The 24046-nt window shown below is 37.7% G+C and overlaps 1 protein-coding gene across 1 annotated transcript in view; it reads left to right on the top strand.

The window, feature by feature from the left end:
* SLC5A8 (solute carrier family 5 member 8) overlaps positions 1 to 24046 on the top strand; it is a 45859-nt gene that overhangs the window by 10056 nt on the left and 11757 nt on the right. Inside the window, exons 4-10 of the mRNA XM_063076056.1 lie at positions 3074 to 3141; positions 4142 to 4296; positions 6987 to 7127; positions 10198 to 10327; positions 13419 to 13507; positions 14518 to 14630; positions 16146 to 16213. Of these exons, the coding sequence (XP_062932126.1) occupies positions 3074 to 3141; positions 4142 to 4296; positions 6987 to 7127; positions 10198 to 10327; positions 13419 to 13507; positions 14518 to 14630; positions 16146 to 16213 (764 nt within the window). The remainder of the gene's footprint in view (positions 1 to 3073; positions 3142 to 4141; positions 4297 to 6986; positions 7128 to 10197; positions 10328 to 13418; positions 13508 to 14517; positions 14631 to 16145; positions 16214 to 24046) is intronic.

The following is a 24046-nucleotide window of genomic DNA, read 5'->3' on the forward strand; positions in this document are numbered from 1 at the left end:
TGAGTTGGGAAGTGTTTTTCTCTATTTTCTGAAAAAGTTTGTATGAAATTGTATATTTCTTTCTTAAATGCTTGATAGAATTCGCAATGAAGGCATATGAGCCTGATGTTTGTTTAAGTGGAAAAGTTCTGGTTTATGGATTCAATTTTTTAAAATAAATATACAGTTATCAATATTTTAAAATTCGTATTGAGTTAGTTTCTGTGAATTGTGTTTTTCAGAGAATTCATTCATTTTATCTAACTTATCAAATTCATTGGCATACAGTTGTTTATAATATTCTCTTGTTATCATTTTAATGTTTATAGTATCAGTAGTGATGTCTTTTCTACTTATTCCTAATGCTGATAAGATACCTTTTCTACCTTTTTTCTTTGTATATATTGCTAGTTTTTTATTTCTAAGAACCAAATTTTGGCTTTATTGATTTTCTTTGTTTTCTATTTTATCAATTTGTGCTGTTATGTTGTTTCTTTTCTTCTACTTTTGGTTTAAATTTTCTAGCTTCTTCAGATAGGAGCTTAGGACACTGGTTTTCAATTGTTCTTATTTTATTTTGTTTTTTAATTTTAACACTTACTTGTGCATATTTGAGGGGTACAGTGTGTTGTTTCAATACATACACACACTGCACAATGATTCACTTAGGGTAGAGAGTCCACCACTTCCCCTCTCTCCATCTTTCTTATTTTATAATGCAAACATTTAAAGTCATAAATTTTGCTTTAAGCAGTGCTTCATCTGTATCCCCCAGATTTTGATACCTTGTATTTTTATTATCATTCAGTTCAAAATACTTTCTAATTTCTCTTGTGATTTCTTTTATCCATAGGTTATTTAGAGATATATTGCTTAATTTTCAAATATTTAGAGATTTTCTAACATATCCTTTTGTTATTGCTTTCTAATTAATACTGTTTCAATCAGAGAACTGTTATGCTTTTAATCTTTTGAAATTTATTGAGATTTGTTTTATGGCCCAGGTTATGGTCTGTCTTGCTGAACATTCCATGTACTCCTAAAAAGAATGTACATTGTGGGGCTGTTGGATGTAACGTTCTATAAATGTCAAAGGTTCCATTGGTTAATAGTATTGCTCAAATATTCTTTATCTTTACTGATTTTTTTTACTTGTTCTATTAATTACTGAGAGAGAGAAGTTAAAATCTACAAATTAAACAACGATTTTTCTATTTTGCCCATTCTACCAGTTTTTACTAGGTGTATTTTGAAGCTCTTTTAAAGTCTCTTTTTATTTATAATCTCCCTCCTTCTTTTTCCTTTAAATTGCAATTTATTTGTTGAAGAAACTGGATTATTTGTACTGTCAAGTTTTCCAGGTTCTTGTTTTCACTGATTGCATATGCATGGGGTTATTTAATGTTCCTGAAGTCCTCTGTATTTCTTGTAAACTACTAAGTTAGATCTAGAAGCATTTTCAGACTCTAGTTCTACTTTTTAGAAAAAATATTTCATAGGCAGTGTCTATAAATTTATTGATAATCATTCTAGGTTTATTATTTTATTAGGGCTTATAAAATGGGGTATTCTAATTCCATTATTTCTTCTTTATCAATTAAATGGTATACTCCTGTAAAGAGAAACTTTCTCTTGTTGACTATTTGATTATCCTGAAAAAAAGTTTTCATAGGAAAGACAGAATAAATTTCTGATTTTTCCCCTTTACTTATCAGTTTTAAAAATAATAAATTGCTTCCTTACTATCCTCCTAAACTGAGATTTTAAAAAAATTAATTAGGAATTCATGAATTTGTACATTTGGTGTTATTTCATACCACTATGAATTATATTATTATTGACATTCAGATTGTCACATTTTTGTCCAGCAGGAGCCTCCTCAAATTGTCTCCTGATTTCTCAACCTTGGCTGCACATTGGATTCACTTGGGAAGCTTTAAAAAATATTGAAGCCAGAGTCTCCATACTCATGATTTTGAGTTAATCGGCTTGTTGAGTGGCCCAGTCATCAGGATTTAAAAAATCTCCTCTGGTGATTTTAATATGCAGTCAAAGTTGAGAACTTCTGATGCAATAGTTTTAGAATAGCAATTCCAACATTGTAACTAATAATATGATGGGCCAAAAACAGTTAAATTTTTTTTTCTTTGCAGTTCTTTCTTTCTTTAGGGTGCATCCCAGTAAGGACATATGTTAGGTTATTGTGTTTTAAAGTCTTAGGTTGTGTTTTTTCTGTGTATGGTTAAAACCCAATTTGATAAACAGCTAGGTTCAATTTATTTCATTTTGCTTTTGATTTTAAGGCTTTTTAAAATTTTTTTATAATTATGTAGAACATTTACATGGTTCCAAAATCAAGTGCATAAATTGAAACATGTTTAAAGAAGTCTGACTTATATCACTGTCTCTCTTACCGTTTCCTCTCTCTCCTTAACTATTTTTTTCTGTTTGTTTTTGATTCATCCTTCCATTACTTGTCCTACCAGACGTCACAAATAATCATTAACATTCTATTTCAATAGTTGAACTTCTTAATCTCAAAAAGAGACAAGTCATTTTCATTTATTTTTTGGAAAATAAGATCTCATATTATTTCTCAAAAAAGAAAATATAATATACCCTTCCACTTCTTAGACGAATGGTAGCAAATTATACAGACTTTTCTTTATCTAGGTTCCATCTTAGCAACATACATCTTACTAAAGTGTCTTTCAAGGACTGGTAAAATAGTGTATTTTTCTGCATATTAAATACCTTTCAACTCCATTCAGCCTGAACAGCTACCTCATAGTATCAAACAGTTGCTTAGCTTAATTACAGTATAAATTTTTTTCCCTGTATTTAATTTAGCCAGTGTTGGACTGAGTATGGTGTCTGAGGGTAGAAATCACAACCACATCCACTTAACTCATCAAATACAATTTTTAAAACTCCATTTGTTTTTGTAACATTTACGAAATTCGGACCTAGTTTCAGGCAAGTGGGTGTGGAGGTAAGTGCCCTATAAATATCACTTCCTTCCTTGATAATTTTTGAGAAGTATTTTTATTGTGCATATTTCACGGTTATCCATGCATTCTCTTTTCTTCTGCAGTTACAGGATTTGATCTGTGGGGTGTAGTAGCCGCAACGGGGGTGGTCTGCACATTCTACTGCACACTGGTATGTCAAGGCCATTATTTCCCCTTTCACTCTAACCACATGCTTTGCGAAATTCCAGTAGTTGTGTGCTGCAAACTGGGTTGTTCATACCTACTCTCCAACTTCTGACCTCATACTGTATACTTTTTCTGTAAGGAATATTTGGTCTGGGGTAAAATTTGGTCCTCTGTAGGACATGGATCATAACTGAAATGATTCTTCCATCTGAGCCATTGGATTGGTCCCTAATCTTGTCTCCTGATTCATCCTTCTGTTGCCAATTTATTATAGTTGTGCTTATATTTTTCCTCAGCTTAGAAACCTGTGGTAAGTTCTTGTTGCCTATAGGCAGGGGTGACAAGATATGCAACAACCAGTACGGGCTGGCACTGATGTTATCATGGATGCTGGTCATTAGCAGTGATGCAAGTCTTATGGGATCCCTGATATTCTTGATCTTAACCCTTCGTTGCTGGATCTTGTAAAAGACAAGGTCCTTGGGTAGGGGCTGGTTCAGACTAGGTCATAGGAGCTGGAGGGGTACACTTGGGAAGTTTTGGCAGCGGCTAGTACAAAACAGTTTTAGTATTTAACAACTGATATGACTATCTGCATTCATACTGATTGAATATCAGCCCTGCCTATACAATAAAATCCATGATACTGACTTTTGCAATTTGACTATGAATTTTCTTCCCAACAGTCTCCCCACACCACTCCACTTCATTCCATAATATATATGGCCACATTTAACATGCTATGTAGTTTGACCCCTCTATGCTTTTATTTCTGCTATTTCCTATGTTGGGAGGACCTTCCATCTTTGCCTCTGCTTATGTTTGAAAGTGTGGCTTAAATATCTCTTTCTCTTTGAAGGTTCTCCCAACTTGACCATCTCCCTTGAGAGTACTTCTTGGCCAAGATCCATGTTTTCATTTTTGTCCAGCATAGTGTATAAGCAGGTAGAAGCTTAAAAATGTCTGATAGAAGCATTAATCCTAATACACTTTCCCCCTCAAAGGGTGGACTTAAAGCGGTTGTCTGGACAGACGTTTTTCAAGCTGGGATCATGCTGGCGGGATACGCGTCAGTGATTATACGGGCTGCGGTGATTCAAGGTGGCATCACCACTATTTTTAATGATGCCTACAATGGTGGAAGATTAAACATCTGGAAGTAAGTTGCTATTTATCTCTTGGCTAATAGAACACCTGTTTTGTTTTCTCTGAAAAATAATCTCTCTATCGAAATAGTAGGTTTACATTATAAAACCTACTATTCAAATAAACCAACAAATCACTAAGGATGTGGTACAGCAAATTGAAGCTGACAAATACGAGGGTACGTCAAAAAGTTCGTGGAAAAATAGAACGGAAAGGTAATATGAATCTTTCCATGAACTTTTGGAAGTACCCTCATAAATGTGTAAAGGATTGCCACCAATTCTTAATGATGTTAAAACAGTCAGATGGTACTTAGTTACGTGGTACTTAGGATAGTGCTTCCTCCTGAGAAGAGATTTTTAGCAAAAGAGCATTTTCTTAAAGTCTGGAGTACAGTGGAAAGATGAGAAAAGAAAGCATCTTAAGAGACAAACACTAAAAGCATGTGATTCCATTTTGACAATTCTTTTTTTCAACCCACCTAGAAAGTTCCTCTTTTGATATTGCCCTGGAAATATATAGTATGTTATTATTATATACTATAATATATGTATGTATGTATATATTGTATAATATACATTATAGAATATTAAACATTATGTCTTGAGAATTGACTAGAAAATTTGAGGCTGATTCCTCAAGTGACAGTATGGCACATGATATAACATGTCTTAAAGAAGTGTTCAGTTTTCCTAAAGAAAGAACAATGGAGAACCTAGATATTTCATCCCACATATATTACACAATTTAAAAGAATATTTAAAAGACCTTCCCTTTTGGATCAATAGTGTCGTCTTTGTGCGTCATGTTCAATGTGCAGAGGGGCTTATTTTGGCCTGGACTGGCTTATTTTCTCTCTAGCCCTACCTGGCAAGAAGAAAGAAATACCATTTTGCACTTGGTGGCTCTTTTCTGGTCTTCTGAAAATAGGTATCAAAGTTTGAGAAGAGATTTTTTAGAAGTTGTACAGGGTCAATGTGTTAATTTGCTGGAATGAATTTCAGTAAATCAAAATTCAACCTTTTTCAATAATTTTTTTTCCCTTTTACCTCAAGATTCAGATTCTAAGGAAGAGAGCCTTCAGTTGGCTTAGTTTGGGTCTTGGTTCCATTCCTCGGGTAGGGCAGAGCAAGAAATTTTGACGGATAGCCATGTAGACTATTTAATGGAGAAATGGTAGTTTCCCCCAAAGCAAACCTGGGCTGTTGTTAACAGAAGAGGGGCAAGAGGTACCAGGGAGCAGAAACAACCCGTGGCTACTTCTGATTACTCCTGAATCTCTTCCTGGCAGGCCAAGCTGAGGGAAGAGTGTATGGAACCAATCATTTTTTCTGCAAGACAACTCACTTTATACAAAGGATACACATATTGCAGCTTTAAAATGACAGCATAGATAGCAATAAGAGATTCTAAAAAATAAAAGATTAGATGTTTTTATAACCTTAACTTTGAAGGTTGCCAATCATTAAGTAATAATGAAAAGTCTTATTGTGTTTCAGTCTTTCCAAGAATATCCCTTGTTATTCTAACATGTTTGAGAATATAGTGACAAAATATCTTCTCTGGTTGAGATAAATGAAGAGATGGAAGATATGTGCTGGTATTTGCTATATGTGTCCTCTATGGCTTAAAGCCACTGGATCGTATGTTTTAAATCTTGTCTTACATCCCTAAGATGGATCTTTGACTCCTTTTGGCTCTCAATTTCCATTAGCTAATATAATAGCTGCTTTCTGTATGGGAGAAAAGGTTAACACTCTTGAAACTTTTAGACTTTAATATTAAATGTTAGACAGTGGAATAGAGAGTCTCACATTTCTATTGGAATGCCAGAATACACATAAAATCAGAACACTTTATTCACCTGATATACAATGTAAAATGGATTTGCAGAATTTCATAATTTTCAGAAAGTGTCCAATTAGTGAAGCTAATTGTGCAGAAAGTTTTTAAGCTCGTGTTTTCATGTCAGAGATGAACAGAATTTTTCCTTCCAAGGTGATGCATTAAAAAGTGTTAAAAGATATTCCAAACGTGAAAGTGGTGCTCTCTTTGTAACAATATTTTGGACTTACGTGCATGTTATAAAGTGGTTTTAATCTATTAGTATTTAGCTTGTTCACACAGCATTTTAAGAAAGCATGTAATGACATATGGTAGTTTTAGGAAATGAAAACCTTTAAACTGCATTAATTGACTGACTCCTTGGGCTTGAATATAAATTAGACCTATGATTAAACATGTGCTAGGAGATGAATGATATATACAAAATGTGCTAATTTTGTGTTCATTTCAGTACCATATTTATTGCTGTGGTACACTTTGGAACATATTTCTATCTTTTGTTCTCTCTCTCTCTGTCTCTCTCTCTGTCTGTCTCTGTTTCGTGCTCTTCTCTGATTACAGCATGGCAGACGTTTAAACGGTAGTTGCCTAAGATCATGGGAGAACAATTTATATAAATGCTCAGAATGATTAGAACATTCATTTTCCCCCTAATCCCATCTAAAATTTCCAAATCTATAACAATTTTTACTTCATTGAACTTAGGTTACAAGTATTTCTACTCTTTGTATTATTTAAAAAATTTGTACATATTTATGCTTGCTTCATAAAATATTCTAGGAGGATTTTCTTTAGTCTTTTGCCAACAGTTCAGATTTGTTTTCTTTTTCTTTCTTTCCTTTTTTTTTTTTCATTTAGTTTTAATCCTAACCCTTTGCAAAGGCACACATTCTGGACAATTATTATAGGAGGGACCTTCACATGGACCACCATCTATGGCGTGAACCAATCTCAAGTGCAGAGATATATTTCCTGTAAAAGCAGATTCCAGGCAAAACTGTAAGCAAACTATAGTATATGAATCATTACTAACAATCAGTTGTCTTTATGAAAGTTCTTCGATAAGTCAAGTTTAGCTCAAGTTTAAGTCTTTTGTATCATGAAATTCCAAGAGATAAATTATATGCTTATTTACAAAAGGACCAAGAAGAACAAAGTGGAACTGTATGTTTTAAATCAAAGATTTAAAAATATTAATATGAATTATTCAGTTAAGCCTTATGAAATAAATAAGCATTTATTGTGCATCTGTTTAAAAGGACCAATGGGGGATACAAAATTGTAAATTATGGCCCTTTTCATGAAGGAACTTAATATCAAATTAAGCAAATATATGCAAATATGTGAAAAGTAAAATAATACTACAGAAATATAACTCTATGAAACAATCGAACAATAGAGAAAATATTCCTCAGTATATATAGTGCCTTGCATTTTATTTTTAGACACAATTATGGTTTTATAACCCTACTCTGATATTTCCTACTTGAGTGATTCTGAGCAAATTACTTAGTGTCTATGAGCCTCAGTTTCTAAACTTGTAAAATGAGCAGAAGAAATATTGTAATTCTCCTGGGAGAATATTATAAAATACTGTGTTTGGCACACACGTGGTAGGGTCCAGTAAATGTCAAGTCCTTTTTCCACTTCAACTGATGTGACGTGAATGCAGATGGTGGGTGGGAGATTCCTATAGACCTGGCAGAATGAGTATGAACAGTGATCATAATTCAAGCAGGTGGAGAAAAGAGTGGGAAGGCATTCCAGGTGGGCAGAGTGATTTGGATAAAAGCACATAGGTAGGAAGGACAGCACGGTCAGGGACTCTCCAGCCCATCATGATTTGAACATAGAGTATGGGATGGTGGCTGGTTCTTTCTCTGGAAGCCTCAGGCCTCAGACGACCACTCCCTGTGCTGATAAATAAGACTGACTCTGCCCACATGCATTCAGAGTCTTAAAAATCCTAAATAGATCAAGAGTACAGGGTGGTTGGGGTGGGAGCAGTGGCAATTCTATTTCTGTTCAAAGGAGAACATGAAAATATTGTGATGTCACATTCAGAACTCAGTATATTGAGAGTTAATTGGTTTAGAAATTATCTAAGTCTTTGGAAAAGTCTACAATGAAAGGTCTGTATGAATAGGGGTGTAATAGCTGGATATGGAATCCCCCAAAAGTGAATTTAGGAGTTCTGGTATTTTAAGGAATTTTAAAGGACTGTAATTTACCTATACAATAGTCTACTGGACTTTCAAATCTATGCTACAGCTGACACTTCTCCCAAAGTAATTGTGTACAAGCTCTTCTGTTTCTCAGGGAACATGAAACTCAAAAAACCCAGTTTTATAAAGGAACAGCATTAGAGTTTGCTTAATAGGAATCACCTCCCTTAAGAATAGTCCAATAGATCTCCTCAATAAGGCAGACTCCTTGAACCCAGGGGAACCACTTCATCTGCTTTCTAATACTGGTGCTATGTGAAGAATGGATCCCTGCCAGAAGCCGAGACCTACTGACATTGACAAGGGACAGTATCAGATGTTGATAAGTGATCAATACGAATAGCATTAAAGCAAAATAAAACAATATGGTTTTAACAGTTTTAAACTCAGATAGAAGCAAGGGGAGGTTTTGAGCATAAGAGTATGTGGGCATAATTTTCTGATGATTTGAAGATGAGATGTAGTTACACTATTTTTAGATAATAACAAAACATACAGCAAAGTTAGTCAATTCAAGGGAAAAGACTCACCATCTGTTATTTGGCACCTGTTGCACGGTGGGTTCTCCCAGAAGCAGACTCTGAGGTGGAGGCTAGCATGCAAGAGTTTATTGGGGAATCAACACTTGGAGAAGGGAAGAGAAGGAAGCAAGATTGACCAGAGGGAGATGTTAGACTGCAGTGCAGCCTCAACAGAGGCCTCAGGGGGAGCTCCGGAGCTGGGATGACTCTTCAGACTTGTCCCAAGTCAGGGTGAGAGGCCTGGGCCTTTAAACCTCTCAATCCACTAGTCATTGGATGCAAGCTGTCCCCAGGGAAGTATGCATGACTTTGGGAGTGGTACCACTCTTCAGCCTAGGGCAGTTCATCAGGGTCCACTACAGCACCGTTGGAAAAGATATGTAGCCACCTTAGTGAGAGAAATGTTTAGTACTCAACTGATTGTTAAGACACAGCATTTAATGACACTGACACTAATAATGTCAATAACTACTATTTGACAAGTGTTTATTACACTTGTCAATAATAGTAATTATCATTACTCTTAGCTAATAGTAATAGTTATTGTTGTTTCTATTAAAAACCTTATTTCATAACAAGAAGACCTATAGTATAATTATTACATGCCAAGCACTGTGCTATATGATATATACTATTCCATTTAGTCTTATAACTCTGTGACATAAGCATTGTTATCCCTAGGTGTTAATGAAGAAACTGAAGATCAGAGAGGCTAAATTATTTGCTCAGGGTTACATATGGCAGAGCCAGGATTTATGCTCAGGTCTGACTCTGGTGCTATTACTAAACCTTTGCACTCTATGGAGGTATCCACGGTATATTATAAGGAACCTGTACAGGAAATGCAGATTTGCCTTTCATATGTAATGTGTTATCTTACAAACCACATTTAAACAAGTTTGGTGAGTTGCTATGTAAATGCTAACAATGTTCAGCAGTTCATAATTGCATTACTTTAAAAGGGAAAATGAGTAATAGTTATTTTTGTTTACTATTAAAAATCTTAGTTCATGACAAGAAGACCTGTAGTATAATTAGGTACCATTATAAAGCTAACAAATACCCATGGAATTCCAACCAGGAGGATAGACTAAGTCACTGGGAAAACCCCATCTATTCCTGATATTTCCAAATACATTGCTGATTGACATCATAAGCAGCAGATTAGACTAGAATTAAATAAGTAGAATTTTTGATAACCAAAACATAATATGCATTTATTGAGTTTAACCATGAAGGTCTTTTCTGTTCATGCAACAAGTTTCCTAATTTGGGGGATAGAAATTACAGTTGTCATTTGCTGGTTTGTTTTCCCTTCTTTAGGTCTCTCTACATCAATCTTCTGGGACTCTGGGCAATCCTCATCTGCTCTGTGATTTGTGGGCTCGCCTTATATTCCAGGTACCAGGATTGTGATCCTTGGACAGCCAAGAAAGTGTCTGCACCAGACCAGGTTTAGTACCACATCTTTCTTATAAGTGCATTAATGACATTCAAAGTCTTATTAGTTGGGAGGAAAATGTGTTCATGTTCTTGTAGACAAACAGCAATTGGGCAAAACATAATTATCTTTAATTTCTATAAAGCATTTGGCAAAAGTTTGTTTTAGAAGATATAGCAAGAATGGAGAGTTCTGCATCTAAAATTAAAATGTTGAATTACCTGGGAAAAGTCTTAAGCCAAGTGTTAAACAGAAATAGCTCTAGGCTTGAAGTAGAAAAGCAAACACAGTTAAAAAACAAACAAACAAACACAAACCATGGTACTGCAGAACATTTTGTGGGTCTTGTTAGATCGCTAATTTATAAACAATTTATCTTCCAGTTTTTAAATGATGGAGAAATGGCTCTAATAAGTGATCATTTGTTGAGTACCAATTACGTGATGAGATTCTGGGCCAAGATCTTTGCATGTTTTATCTCATTTAATGGTCACAACCCCGTAATCCTAATTCTATAGATAAGGAAATGAATCTCAGAGAGGTTATCTAACTTGCCCAAGGTCACTAATAAATAACTACAAGCACTTATCAGGTACTTACCATGGGCCAGACACTATCATAAGTGCTTTATAAATTTTAACTTTTAATCTTCATAGCTACCCTCTGAGGTAGGTACTATGATTATCTTCTTTCAAAGATGAGGGAATTGAGGCACAGAGAAGTTAACTAAGTAACTAGCTATTAATCCTGGAGTCAGGATTCAAACCCAGGCAAGCTGCCACCAGAGTCCGAACTCTATGCCACATATTGTCTTTCAGAAAGTGTAGCTAGATTCAGACCCAGCCTCCAAAGCCTGACTCCAAAGCCCAAGTTCTCGCCAAGATTATTTTCTAAGACTTGCTTATAGATTCAGCACTCAGGGGACTCATTAGAATGAAGATAGGCTGAATTTTATGTTGCTGCAGATGCATTATATACTCCCAGGAAAATGCAACGCTGTGCGATTACAAGATGAGAACATACGTGAGCTGTGTTATCTCAACTCTGTCTTAACCTGTGCTCTCCTTTTGATAGACACTCCCTCCTTGTTCTCAGACAATCCAAGAATCACGTTTACTATGAAGATGGAGGCCCTCTTCTGTTAATCCCTCTCATCAAGAATATTTTGTGATTTTTGTCAGTCTTTATTGTCTGTAGTTTGTATCGTGAAGACAATAGGAATTTTAGAAAAGGTTTCTGATAAATGTTCGTCTAACCCTGGGCAAAAAAAAAAAAAAAAAAAAAAATCCCTATGATGTCCTTCCTTTTAGACTCCGTGTCATAGAATACATTCAAGGGTGTCTTGCTTGCACACACTCAGGGAACATGAGCTAAGGTTTCCCCTCACTGCATGTTTCCAGTACTGTGCGTTAATGAGTTAATTCCAACAACATTTCACTGGGGATACAATGCAAACAAGACACAGTCCGTAGAAGATTATGTCAAAACCTTATCTTGAGAGCAGAGATATGTTTCTACTACACTCTGCCGATGCTCACCCTGAGGAAGCAGGCTGGTGCCTACCTGTAGTTTTACTAGTTTCCTGTCTATCAATCTTATCTTTGATTCTACCTATACCTAAGGGAGCCATTCAGATATGAAATAATTGCACCAAAGATTTATGAAAAAGTTGATGACAGGGTAGAAGATTTTGGACCTTGTTATAACACTACTGCTGGAAACTTTACTTTTGCTTATTTGTGGAATACTGTTTAAAGTTAAACTTTTAAGCTGTCTTGGGAAGATTGGTTCTTGGTTTCATATATAGAGAATAAAGAATTACAGGTTGAGCATCCCTAATCCCAAAATCTGAAATCTGAAATCCTCCAAAATATGAAACTTTTTGAATGCCAACAAGACACCACAAGTGGAAAATTACATGCCTGTCCTCATATAAGGGGCCATGTGTTTCATTCACAAAATTATTTAAAATATGGGTATAAGGTGCATATGAAACATGAATGGATTTGTGCTTAGACTTGGGTCCTATCCCCAAGATACCTCATTATGTATATGTGAATATTCCAAAATCCAAAAAAAGTTCAAAATCTGGAACACTTTGGGTCCCAAGCATTTCAGATAAGGGACATTTAACCTCTAGTAAGCATTGGAGAAAGAGGAGAAAGCGTTCCTAAAACAACTCAACACAGACCCTTTTGCTAGTGGAAGAATTTCTTCCATATTCTATCAACTCACTATTGTTGAATGCAATTGAAGAGGCTATGGAAGTGATAAGATAGGACATGTCATCAACTCTGTACTGTAGGCAAAGTAATCAATAATGTTGCAGTGCAAATGAGAGGACACTTTTTTGGAAAATTGTCCACTGAGGACTCTTGATTTGAAAATTTTGCAGAAAGACTTGTCATATAACACAGTCTTGAAGACACATGCCTGCCCATTTAATATGTAATATTTATTTTAAAAATATAAGTTATCAAAAAGCAAGTTGGTAGCAGGAACTTTTTTTAAAAGAAGCACATTTCAGGGATTTCCTGAGGTTACTCTCCATCTGCTACGATATGTCATACTGTACGCAGCTAAAATTACATCTTCAGTCCTGGGCAGTGACTGAGTTCATAAAATGGCCTTGAGTCATGAAGTAAAGTTAAATTAAGTGCATTCTGCTTACTCAAGCTCAAGGGTGTGTAGAACACTTCCTTGAAAATTACTTATTATTCTAAAGAATAACAGCTACCTTGTATTGAGCATTTACTATATTCCATGTACTGTACTAAGAGCTTACATAGATTATCTAATTTAACTCTTACAGTGACTCTATGAGGTTGATATTATCACCACTCTTTTATAGATGAGGAAACTGAGGGTCAGAGAAATTAAGTAACAAAAGCCATATCTCTCTGAATCCAAAGCCTGTTGACTTAAATACTGTGCTATTCGTTTCTTTAAGTGTTAGCAGTTAAAGAGTTTAATTTTAGATATTTGGAAATTTCAGTTGTGTGGAATAGCTCTTTTTAGTTCTTGTAGAACAAGATAAATGAAGCACTAATTGATTTTATTTGGTCACGAATAGTACTTGGGAATACATTTTGGAATTTTTCAGCTCATGCCTTATTTGGTACTGGACATTCTGCAAGATTATCCAGGACTTCCCGGACTTTTTGTGGCCTGTGTTTACAGTGGAACATTAAGGTATGAACTGTGACTCTAACAATAAATGGTTTCTATATTGGGATCTCTCTTTTGCTGTTGGATACTTTGGGGGATAAAGCTGAATTCTAGGCATAGGCACAAATGGCCTAATGTAAGCATCTACTTCATTTATCCTTTCTGTTAGTTTGAGTCTTATCTCAGTGGGCTGGCATTCCTGTTGTCATCAGGCTCCACTTTTAACTAGGTCCTTGCTCTTTAGTCCACCATTGCACACCCTACAGGGTCACAATAATGATGATCAGTTGATTGTAGCTTTCACAGATTATCCAAAATGGCTGCCTGTAGTTTCAACCACGTATGTGGCTACAGCACAGTCAACTAGAAAGTTAGAACTAAATCCCCTGTTTACATATTGAATAATATAAACTGCCCAAAGAATCTTGTGTTTTGTGATTGAACTTATTCATTGCACTTTCTTCCCATGTTTGTTCCAGGGAATTGTTATTATCAATGTAGTACAGCATATATTAGCAAGGATTCAAGAAATTAATGGTTACTGATACTTATGGAATATGTTAGTGAGAAATTATGACAGTCCTTTCTATGCACAAAGAAAAATGTATTTTAAAGTTATTGTGTAATAATACTGAGTAATCTATGTAGATTTTTTTTTTTTTTGAGTGGCTAGCCAGTACAGAGATCTGAACCTGTGACCTTGGTGCAATAAGGCTGCACTCTGACCAACTGAGCTCACCGGACAGCCCAATGTAAATTATTTTCATAAACACAGAAGATTAACTGCAAAATGGAAGCAACATTAACTTATCCTTTCTCTTTTACTATCAAGCCTTTGGGTGTTGCTTGAATCATTTTCAGACAATCACAGAAAGATGATTTCAGAAAGAGAAAGCTGTGATCATTAAAAATAATGTAGAAATCTAGTTATATTTTAGAAGCATAGATTTGTCCCTCCCACTAAAAAGTATTATTCCACTGAAAGTATTATTAAAGTTAAAATATTATAAATCAAGTTTTCTTTTCTGTTACAGCACAGTGTCCTCCAGTATTAATGCCTTAGCAGCAGTAACTGTGGAAGATTTAATCAGACCTCACTTCAGGTCTCTCTCAGAAAGGAATCTGTCTTGGATTTCCCAAGGAATGAGTAAGTTTCCATCTTCACAGTTCCATTTTAGCTCAGAAAGATGATTTTTTGAGACACCAGAAAATTTTTTTCCACTGAAGACATATGCAGACATATGCAGACATAACCATATTTGCAATCAAGATTTGGGAGACACTTCAAACAATTGTCAGTGGACCACAAAGGACAGTTTCCAGGGGTCGTTTTTGGCTGTTCTTTCCTACCTTCTAAGCAGCTCAAATCTGTGTTAAAATCCTCAGCCATAAGAAAAAAATTCTTTTCTTTTTCAACTTTAGACCACAGTTCTAAGAAATATCCTTAGTTTGGAACCAAGAGCCACAATTTTTTATATTACCTAAGAGGGCACTATCAATTTCAAGTACATGGTCTGTGTGCGTGATATGAGTTGAAGACAAAGAAACAGAGTATTTCAATTTTTGACCCACCTTGATTGTCTATTCTGTCTGCCCATGTAGATTGTCCTGGAGATAGGCTATAAAATTGTGCAAGAAATTCTCAGCTTCTATTCTTAAGACTGTAGAACCTCATTAGGGGTTAAATACTAGGTTGAATGGAAAGATTTAAGGGTTTCCAGTTCCCAGATATCCCAAATGTAATGTCTGACTTGAAGAAATCTGGCCAGTGAATGTCATTCTTCATTTTGACATCTTAGATATATGTGTTTGGGAATGAATGACCAACAAATTTGTTTTTGAAAAAGAATCTTTAACCTCAACACAATAACACTAATAGACTGTCAAAAAATAATAATTAATACTCTATATTGTATTATATTGAGCCATAATTCTCTATATAATTGCCATGACTATAGTCTGGAATAAGTACTTAATTTATATCCTTCAGTGTTCTCATAATCTGACCACCAGTGGTGGCTTGAGAATTTCTATAAAGAAGTTTGGGGGAAACAACTTGGTAGAAGGGGAATATGGTACTTGTCTTGAAGCTGCCTTCCTTTGCTAGTTTAACAGGAAAGGCTTGGGGATGCGGATGAAGATTATGAGGGGGTAAAGGTCTCCAGACCACCCCTTGGTGTGGATTGCCTCTTCCCAGGAGAAACGAATGCTGAAAGTCAGAAGACTCTTATGTCTGATGTTCATTACGCCCCTCTGTCTCCTTGTAGTATGGAGCAGAGCTGAATTGTGTCCTATTTTTGCCAGGCTGAAAACAGAGACCTGAGCCTTCCTTTATAGACAACTGCTCATGGAGGATTAGAGTCATACACAATAGTTCTTAGTTTTAAATCCCTATAGTTAATTCCAGATATTCTTTACTTACATAACCTACTGTTGTAACTAATCCTGGGACATGATATAAGGGCTTTGTCTGCTCAGCACACTGCTGATCCTGTAGGAAAACAGCCCTTGCCTTTTTTTGCTGGCTCTGATGTATACAGTCATTCTTCACCACCGTTGTATTGTTCACTTTGAATCAAAGGTGTGTGTGGTGGCTTATTCTATCGAGAATTCCGATTCTCTGTGTCTAGATTTTACACTTTTTTTTACATCGTCCATCTAGGTGTGCTATATGGAGCCCTGTGTATTGGAATGGCTGCTGTGGCATCACTAATGGGAGCTTTGTTACAGGTAAGAGTTGACCCCCAAACGTTTAAGTCATAATCACTAAATTCTTTTTTAATGTTTATGTGACCATCCTTTTAGACTTCTCTCAATATATATCTACACATAGACATATCAAGGGACAGAGAAGACTAAATTCTTTCTACTTTTTAAAATTAAACTGTCTATTTTGAGGTAATTGTAGATTTACATGCAATTGTAAGTAATAATACAGAAAGATCCTATATAACCTTACTCAGTTTCCCTCAATGGTAACATCTTGCAAAAACACCTTGCAGTGGTAGCATCTTGATAGTCCAACATACAAACAGGATATGGACATTGATAGTTGTATTACTCCTTTTATGTTGCCTATAGCAAAAATACTTGGAACTGGGTAATTTATAAGAAACAATATTTATTGCTTACAGTTTCAGAGGCTGGGAAGTCCAAAGTCCAGGGAACACATCTGGTGAGGGTCTTCATTGGTGGTGACTCAGGGTGTCATATTGTGAGATGGTGGAAGCAGAGAGAGATAGAACTCATGCACTTTCCTTTTAAAGCCCTCAGAACAACGCCCATGACCACCATTAAATCATCAACTTAATCACCTCTCCAAGGCCCCACCGTCCAATTATCACAATAAAATTTCACACCCTCAACAGTTACAGTGGGTATCAAGTTTCTAATACATAAAACTTGGGGGACACAATTCAATCCTATGAACAGTCAAGATAAAAAACATTTCCATCACCACAAGGATCCCTCATGTTGACCTTTAATAACTACACCCACATCCCTCGTTAACCCTTGGCAACCACTAATCTGTTATCCATTTCTATAATTTTTCATGTCAAGAATTTTATATAAATGGAATTATATAGCATGAACCTTTTGAGATTGCCTTTTTCACTCAGCATAATTCTTTGGAGATTTACTCAGGTTGTTGCATGTATCAATAGTCTGTCCCTTTTTGTTGCTGGGTAGTGTTCTCTGGTACAGGTGCACCACAGTTTGTTTAACTGCTCACCTGTTGAAGGACACCTGGAGTTTCCAGTTTTGGGGTTTTACAGATAAATCTGCTACAAACATTTATGTAAGTCTCTGTTTCTCTAATAAATGCCCAGAGTGCAATGGCTGGGTGAGAGTTGAGTGTTTACCTTTTAAAGAAACTTCCAAACTAATTTCCAGAATGACTGTGCTATTTTTATATCACAAATATGTATAAATGGTCTAGTTTTTCCTTATTCTTTCCAGCATTTAGTGGTGTCACTGTTTTTTCTATTAGCCATTCTAGTAGGTGTATAATGATATCTCACTGTGGTTTTAAGTTGTATTTCCCTAATGGCTAATGATGTTGAACTTTTTTTTCAGGTACTTATTTGCCATTAGTATGTCTTCTTTCATTAAATACCTCTTTATGTCTTTGCCCATGATCTAATAGAATTGTTTGCTTTTTTACTGCTGAGTTTTGAGAGTTCTTTATGTATCATTTTACTAGCTCTCAGTCAGACATGGTTTTCAAATACTTTCTTACTCTGTCATCTTTTTATCCTCTTAATAGGGTCATTCTCAGAACAAAAGCTTTTGTTTTGATAAAGTTTAGTTCATCAGTTTGTCTTTTTATGGATGGTGCTTTTGGTGTGGAGTCTAAGGACTCACCTAGCCCCAGATCTTGAAGATTTTTCTCCTATGCTTCTTTTCAAAAAGTTTTAGAGTTTTACATTTTATATTTAAGTCTACAATCCACTTTGAGTTAATTTTTTTATAAGGTGTGAAACTTAGGTTGCTATTCTTTTTTCCCCCACTATGGATTTTCAACCAGCTCCATTTGTAGAAAAAGCTATTTTTCTTCCATTGAATTGCTTTTGCACCTTTGCCAAAAATCATTTGGTCATATTTATTGAGCCTCTTTCTAGGTTCTCTGTTCTATTCCATTGATCTGTGTGTCTATCCCTCTACCAGTACCACATAGCCTTGATTATTATAGCTCTATTGCTTCTGATGAGAAATCTGCTGTCATTCTAATTGTTTTTCCCTACAGGTAAGAAGTCATTTTTCTCTGGCTGTACTCAGGATTTTTTCTTTGCCTTTAGTTTGCAAAAGTTTTACTGTGATGTGTCTTGGTGTGTATTTCTTTGGGTTTATAAGATGTTTTGGGTTTCTGATGTGTCTTGGCATGTATTTATTTGGGGTTGTTCAGTTTCTTGAATATGTCTACTTATGTACCTTGCCAAATTTGGGAAGCTCAGACATGACTTCCAAACTTCTCAGAATGACCCTCTTTCTCTTCTCCTCTGGGACTCTGATGACATGAATATTAGCCTTTTTTTTTCTTTATTTCCATAGGTTCCAGAAGCTCATTTAATTTTTCTCAGTCCATTTCTTCTCTTTCATTCCAATTGAGTAATTTCCATTGATATATCTTCCAGTTCACTGATTCTTTGTTCTGTACCCTCTATTCTACTATTGAGACCATTCATTGAGGTTTTTATTTCAGTTATTGTATTTTTCATTTCTAAAATTTTTATTTGCTTCTTCTTTATATCTCCTCTTTTTCCCTGAGATTTTCTATTTCTTTGCTGAGGCCTTCTCTTTTTTCATTTGTTTCAAGTGTGTTCTAATTACTAAAGCATTTTTATCATACCTATTTAAAATTTTTTTTTTGTCAAAAAATTCTAGTATCTCTGTCATTTCTGTATTGGAATCTGTAGATTATATTTTTAAAATCTGTTTGAGACCTTACTGGCTCTTACTATATTAAGTGAATTTTGATTGAAACCTGGACATTTTCATATTATGTGGTGAGACTCAGGATATTACATACAACTTATGTTTTAATTGGCTTTTCTGACAACATCTTGGTAGGGTAAGGCTGGGTACTGCCTCATTACTGCCATGTTGAGGTACAAGTTCAGCTTCCCCACTTGGCCTCAACTGACACCTGGAGGAAGATCTCCTTATTATGCTGGGTGGAGGTATGTAGTATACTATGGGACATACTGTGGCTATAAGATTAATGATATGAATAAGGCCCACTCAAGTGTCTTGCACAACCAATACTATGAGTCACTTAGCAGCATGATGTGATCTGGTTGGGGGATTTCCAACCCTGGCCCAGGGATTTCCAGTAGACAAGGCCACCTCAGTATAGATGCAACTTTTATAAACCTTAGAATGAAGCTTACCCTTACAAGAATAGCTTACCCTTTATGAAAGAAGCCTGGTAACTGACTTGGGCTGAATACAGGTATAAGAATGGGGGAAGCATCCCCCAGACTCTGAGAATGGTCTCTAGACAGTGATCTTCCTGGTCAGACAGTCATCTGACCCCTTGACTATATCTGGCTCCTTACATTGGCCTGCTGCCACTACCCATCTTGTAAGTGCACTGCCAGAATAAACTTCTGGAATGTCAGATGATGTCTAAGACTCATCTTTGATACAAAGCAAACAGAAGGAGAGATATTGTCCCGGCAGACCACCCAAAACCCCCTAACGTGACAACTGGCAACAGGGATTGGATAGTAAGTGAGAAAGTGAGTAATGACACACATTTCTATGGGAGAATTGGGAGAGAGTGACTGGGGACTGGCTGTGATCATGAACTTGGGTGAAGCCCTGTGGAACACTCCACAGTGGGTCTGGTGGGTTTTATTCTGCTTTCTAGCCTGTGGCTTCCTTCTACACGTGTTTTTTTCTGTGCCTCTGCTGTGGAAATTGACACCAAGCAACACCTGCTGTATTAGTTAGGGTTTTCCAGAGAGACAGAACCAATAAGATATATATATAGATATATGAGAAGGATTTTATTAGGGGAATAGGCTCACACTATTATGAAGGCTCAGAAGTCCCATGAGAGGCCATCTGCAAACTGGAGACCCTAGGATGCTGGTGGCATGGTTCAGTCCAAGTCCAAAAGCCTCAGAACCAGAGAAGCCATTCGTGTAATTCTCAGTCTGAGGCCAAAAGTCTGTGAGCCTTGTGGTGCCACTGGTGTAAGTCCTAGAATCCAAAGGCTGGGAACCCTTGAGTTCTGATATCCAAGGACAGGAGAGAAGAGTGTCTCAAAGCTCCAGAGACAGATACATTCACATTTTTCTCTGTTTTTGTTATCGCTGGGCCCTGAGCAGATTGGAGTGATGCCTGCTCATCTTGAGGATGGATCTTCCCTACTTAAGTTCTTGCAGGCTCACATGCTAATTTCCTCTGGAAACACCCTCACAGGCACACCAAAAAATAATGCTTTATCAGGTTTCTGGGTATTCCTTAATCTACTTAAGTTGACACCTAGAATTAACAATATCACCTGCCAAAATTATTTTTAAGACCACTTCAGTCTTCAGTAAGGGGGGACAGGCTCCAAGGAGAAGGATGGCAGGGGGGAGGCCCCTGACTTGAAAGCCAACTGCTGCCCGGTGAGTCTCCAACCCCTGCCATGGGAGAGTTGTTCCTTACCCTGAAGGGCCTGGCATCATGATGCCCAGACCAAGTTGGCTAAGGGAAAGCTTATCTACAGAAGGCTTATGTGTTGTTGTCTGCCAATGGGGGAATTATAAAAGTATCCTCAGTAGACTCTGGACTAACACCACAAAGTCCACAGAATCATTGAAGGGTGCATCATTGCCACTCCTGTCCTTCCGTGCACTCCTGATGGGACAGCACATCTTCTCACGGTGTCTGCTACACCCTGTGGTGCTAGCTGGGTGTTGCTGGCAGCAGCCCACCAGCAACATGCCCAAGTCACATAGGCTCACCTCAGAGTCACAATCATTCCACCTGGCCAATCCAGAGTCCTGTGGTCTGATGATCCCAAGTGTGCTGGATTGCAGCTGGCTGCACCACAGGCATTATCAGTCACCACCCAGTGCATGGTTAAGAAAGCCTCACAAGGGGCAGCGTGGCCTCTACTGGCAGAAGGGCACTCCCCAATTGCCTCATGTCAGGCAAGCTACCTCCACAACTGGCTCAGAGATCAAGCTTTTGCGTATTCAACATTACCTCCAGTGCACACACTGTCGCCAGACCTTCCTGCTTAGTTCTGAGGCCTTCTGGTCCTCCTGTCCCACTCTGGCCTGCCATTGCTCTGCAGTCAAGCAACTCCAATCCTGTACCACCAAGTTCATTCAACTCCTTTTACATCCCCATGTAAACATTTTTTCAAGCTCCAGCATGCCCGCTGCTCCAGGTGGCCTGAAGTGCTACATCCAACTGTAGCTTCTCCAGACCTGTCCACCAATTACTCGGCACAGAAGTCACTGACAACCTCTACCACCTCTCCCCCTGTTTACTACCTATCAACCACTCTTTCGTCACCACTGGTGAGTCTGCCCTGGATCCACAGCTGAACCCCACTCTCTGATCTCCCCTAATTGCTCGGCCGGGCACTGGATCCACTCTACCTGCTCTGCTGATGATGCAATTCAGTTCCCTCCAGATTGTTTCAAGAATGCCACTGACGACTCTCACCCTCCTACAGAAGATCTGTTTCTCAAGATTTGACTGACCATGGAGTATACCTTCAACTTCAGGCCTGACCTTCAGGGTCAGGGGGTGGAGTGGAGTGTACTATGGGACTTATTGCGGCCATAATATTAATGAGAGCCATAAAGCCCACTCAGTCATCTTGCAGGACCAATACTATATGTCACCTGGCAGTACGATGCAACCTGGTTGGGGGATTTCCAACCCTCGCCCGGGGATTTCCGGTAGACAGGGCCATATCAACATAGACAAAACTTTCATTAGCCTCAGAACAAAGCATAGCCTTACGAGACTAGCTTAACTCCCCTTATAAAAGAGATACCTGGTAACTGACCTGGACTGAATACAGGTATAAGAAAGGGGGAAGGATCCCCCAAACTCTGAGAATGGTCTCTGGATGGAGACCCTCCTGGTGAGTCATCTGACTGTGTTTGGCTCCTGCCACCAGCCTACTTCCGCTGTCCATCTTGTGAGAATGCACATCAAAGCCAGAATAAACTGCTTGAGCATCAGACTGTGTCTAAAACTCATCTTTGATGCAAAGTGAACCTAAAAGGAGAAGTTGCCCCTGGGGAAGCTGGCTAACTAGGATCAACTGAACCCCCAAACACGACAAGGTAGTCCCCACTGACACTGTGGTGGAGGCGGCCCCCTTACTGCTGGCAGTGGTCAAGACCTGATTCTCCACTAGGCCTCCTATGACATTACCCAGCGGGGAGGCCAAGGGCTGCCTCGCTACAGGCTGGGGGATGGGATGTAGGCTCCTGCCTGGCCTTTGCTGGCATGGGTGGTTGGGGTGATAGTTCACTCTGCGGTGTTTGGATGGAAGGGAGCAGGTGTCTAACTTGTCCCTCTTTCTAGGCTGTTCTTTTTCTGGTCCCATGAACAGGCTTTTGTTGGGGCTTTTCTTCCCCATCTATGCCTGTTGCTGTTTCTGGATTGTCTGGCTTCTTCAGCTCTCAGGCTGGGATAGATGAAGCGAAAGGAAAACTCATAGATCTCACCGCTGTGTCTCTCTTCAGGTCCCAAGGTCCCTCGTCAGTTTGCCTTCTCTCCACCTTTCAGATTCTTCTTATATTTCTTTTAAACGTAATGTCCAGGATTTTTAGTTTTATTAGCAGGAGGAATAGAGAAAAGTATGTCTACTCCATCTTCTCAGAAGGGGAAATATCTAAATTGTTGTTGTTATTTTTTTCACCTTAAGGGTTCCTCACCGCCAGTGGTATTTGCTAACATTTTTATTAGATAGCATTTCTGTGTTGGGAAGCTCCCTCCTGCTCCTGTGGAGGTGTTGGGGTGGAGAGGACAGTCTGATCTGTAGAATAGTCTCTTCCTTCCGAACCTTATGTGCCCTTCACTGTCTTTATGCTGCACCTCGGCGTAGACTCGTCCCTCAGTCCAGAGCACCCTTTCTCTCTACCCCTTCAACTGCCTACATCTTATTTATTCTTCCACTTTCAACTTAACATTGTATTCAAAAAGAACTTTTCTGTTACCTGGATAAGTTTGAGTTCCCTTCTACTAAACGTTACCAGAACACCTTGTACTTTTTTCATCATTTCCATTATCATACTTCATTGCAGTTATTTATTTAATGTCTGTTTACCAAATCTCATGAAGACGAGGATTATGACATTGTCGTTCAACACTGTATCAAATATCTAGTGCCTACTGCAGTGCCCAGGACAAAGTAGGCGTTTAACAAATTCAGCTTGAATGTACCTATTTATGTATTGTCTCATAAATGTCCCCTTACCTGATCACCCCAAGTGCTCCCTGAAATTTCCCTGGCCACTGGGCTCCTTCTCTGGGACTCCTGGACCTTTCCATGATCCAGAAACTTAAAGGTTAATTCTGGGTAAATCAGGGGTCCTCCAGGACCCTACCTCTTCAGTCCTGAGGCTTGGGTCCATTCTGGTTGGTTGTTGCTTAGGGCACACCTGTTGTGAAAATGCCAGTGGATCTCATACCTGATTATATGGATGAATGAATTAGGTCCAGAAGCTCCAAGCTTACCCAGCACATCTAAACCACAACCAAAAAAATTCTTTCTGAGTGTGCTTTCCTCCATAGTCTGCATTATTGCTTTTAGCTCTTATTGTGATTGGTCCCACCCACCTTTTATTTTTATATCAGCTGTGGCCTGATTATACACAGTGAAATGTTCTAGCAGAGTCAGCATAACTCCAAGCCAAGTTCTTCCCTGCATCATTTCTAACCAAGGCCTTATTTCCTCTGACAGTTCCTTTTTGGGGAACTGTCTTATTTTCCTTATATCTCCAAAATTGTCTCATGGATCACACTGTCATAACTTGCTTCATGGACCATGTGACGTCTTTCACATCTTGCAGTGGAGTCTATCTTCCCTCCCACTGG

The sequence above is a fragment of the Cynocephalus volans genome, chromosome 12 (assembly GCF_027409185.1).
Source record: "Cynocephalus volans isolate mCynVol1 chromosome 12, mCynVol1.pri, whole genome shotgun sequence".
Classification (NCBI taxonomy): Eukaryota; Metazoa; Chordata; class Mammalia; order Dermoptera; family Cynocephalidae; genus Cynocephalus; species Cynocephalus volans.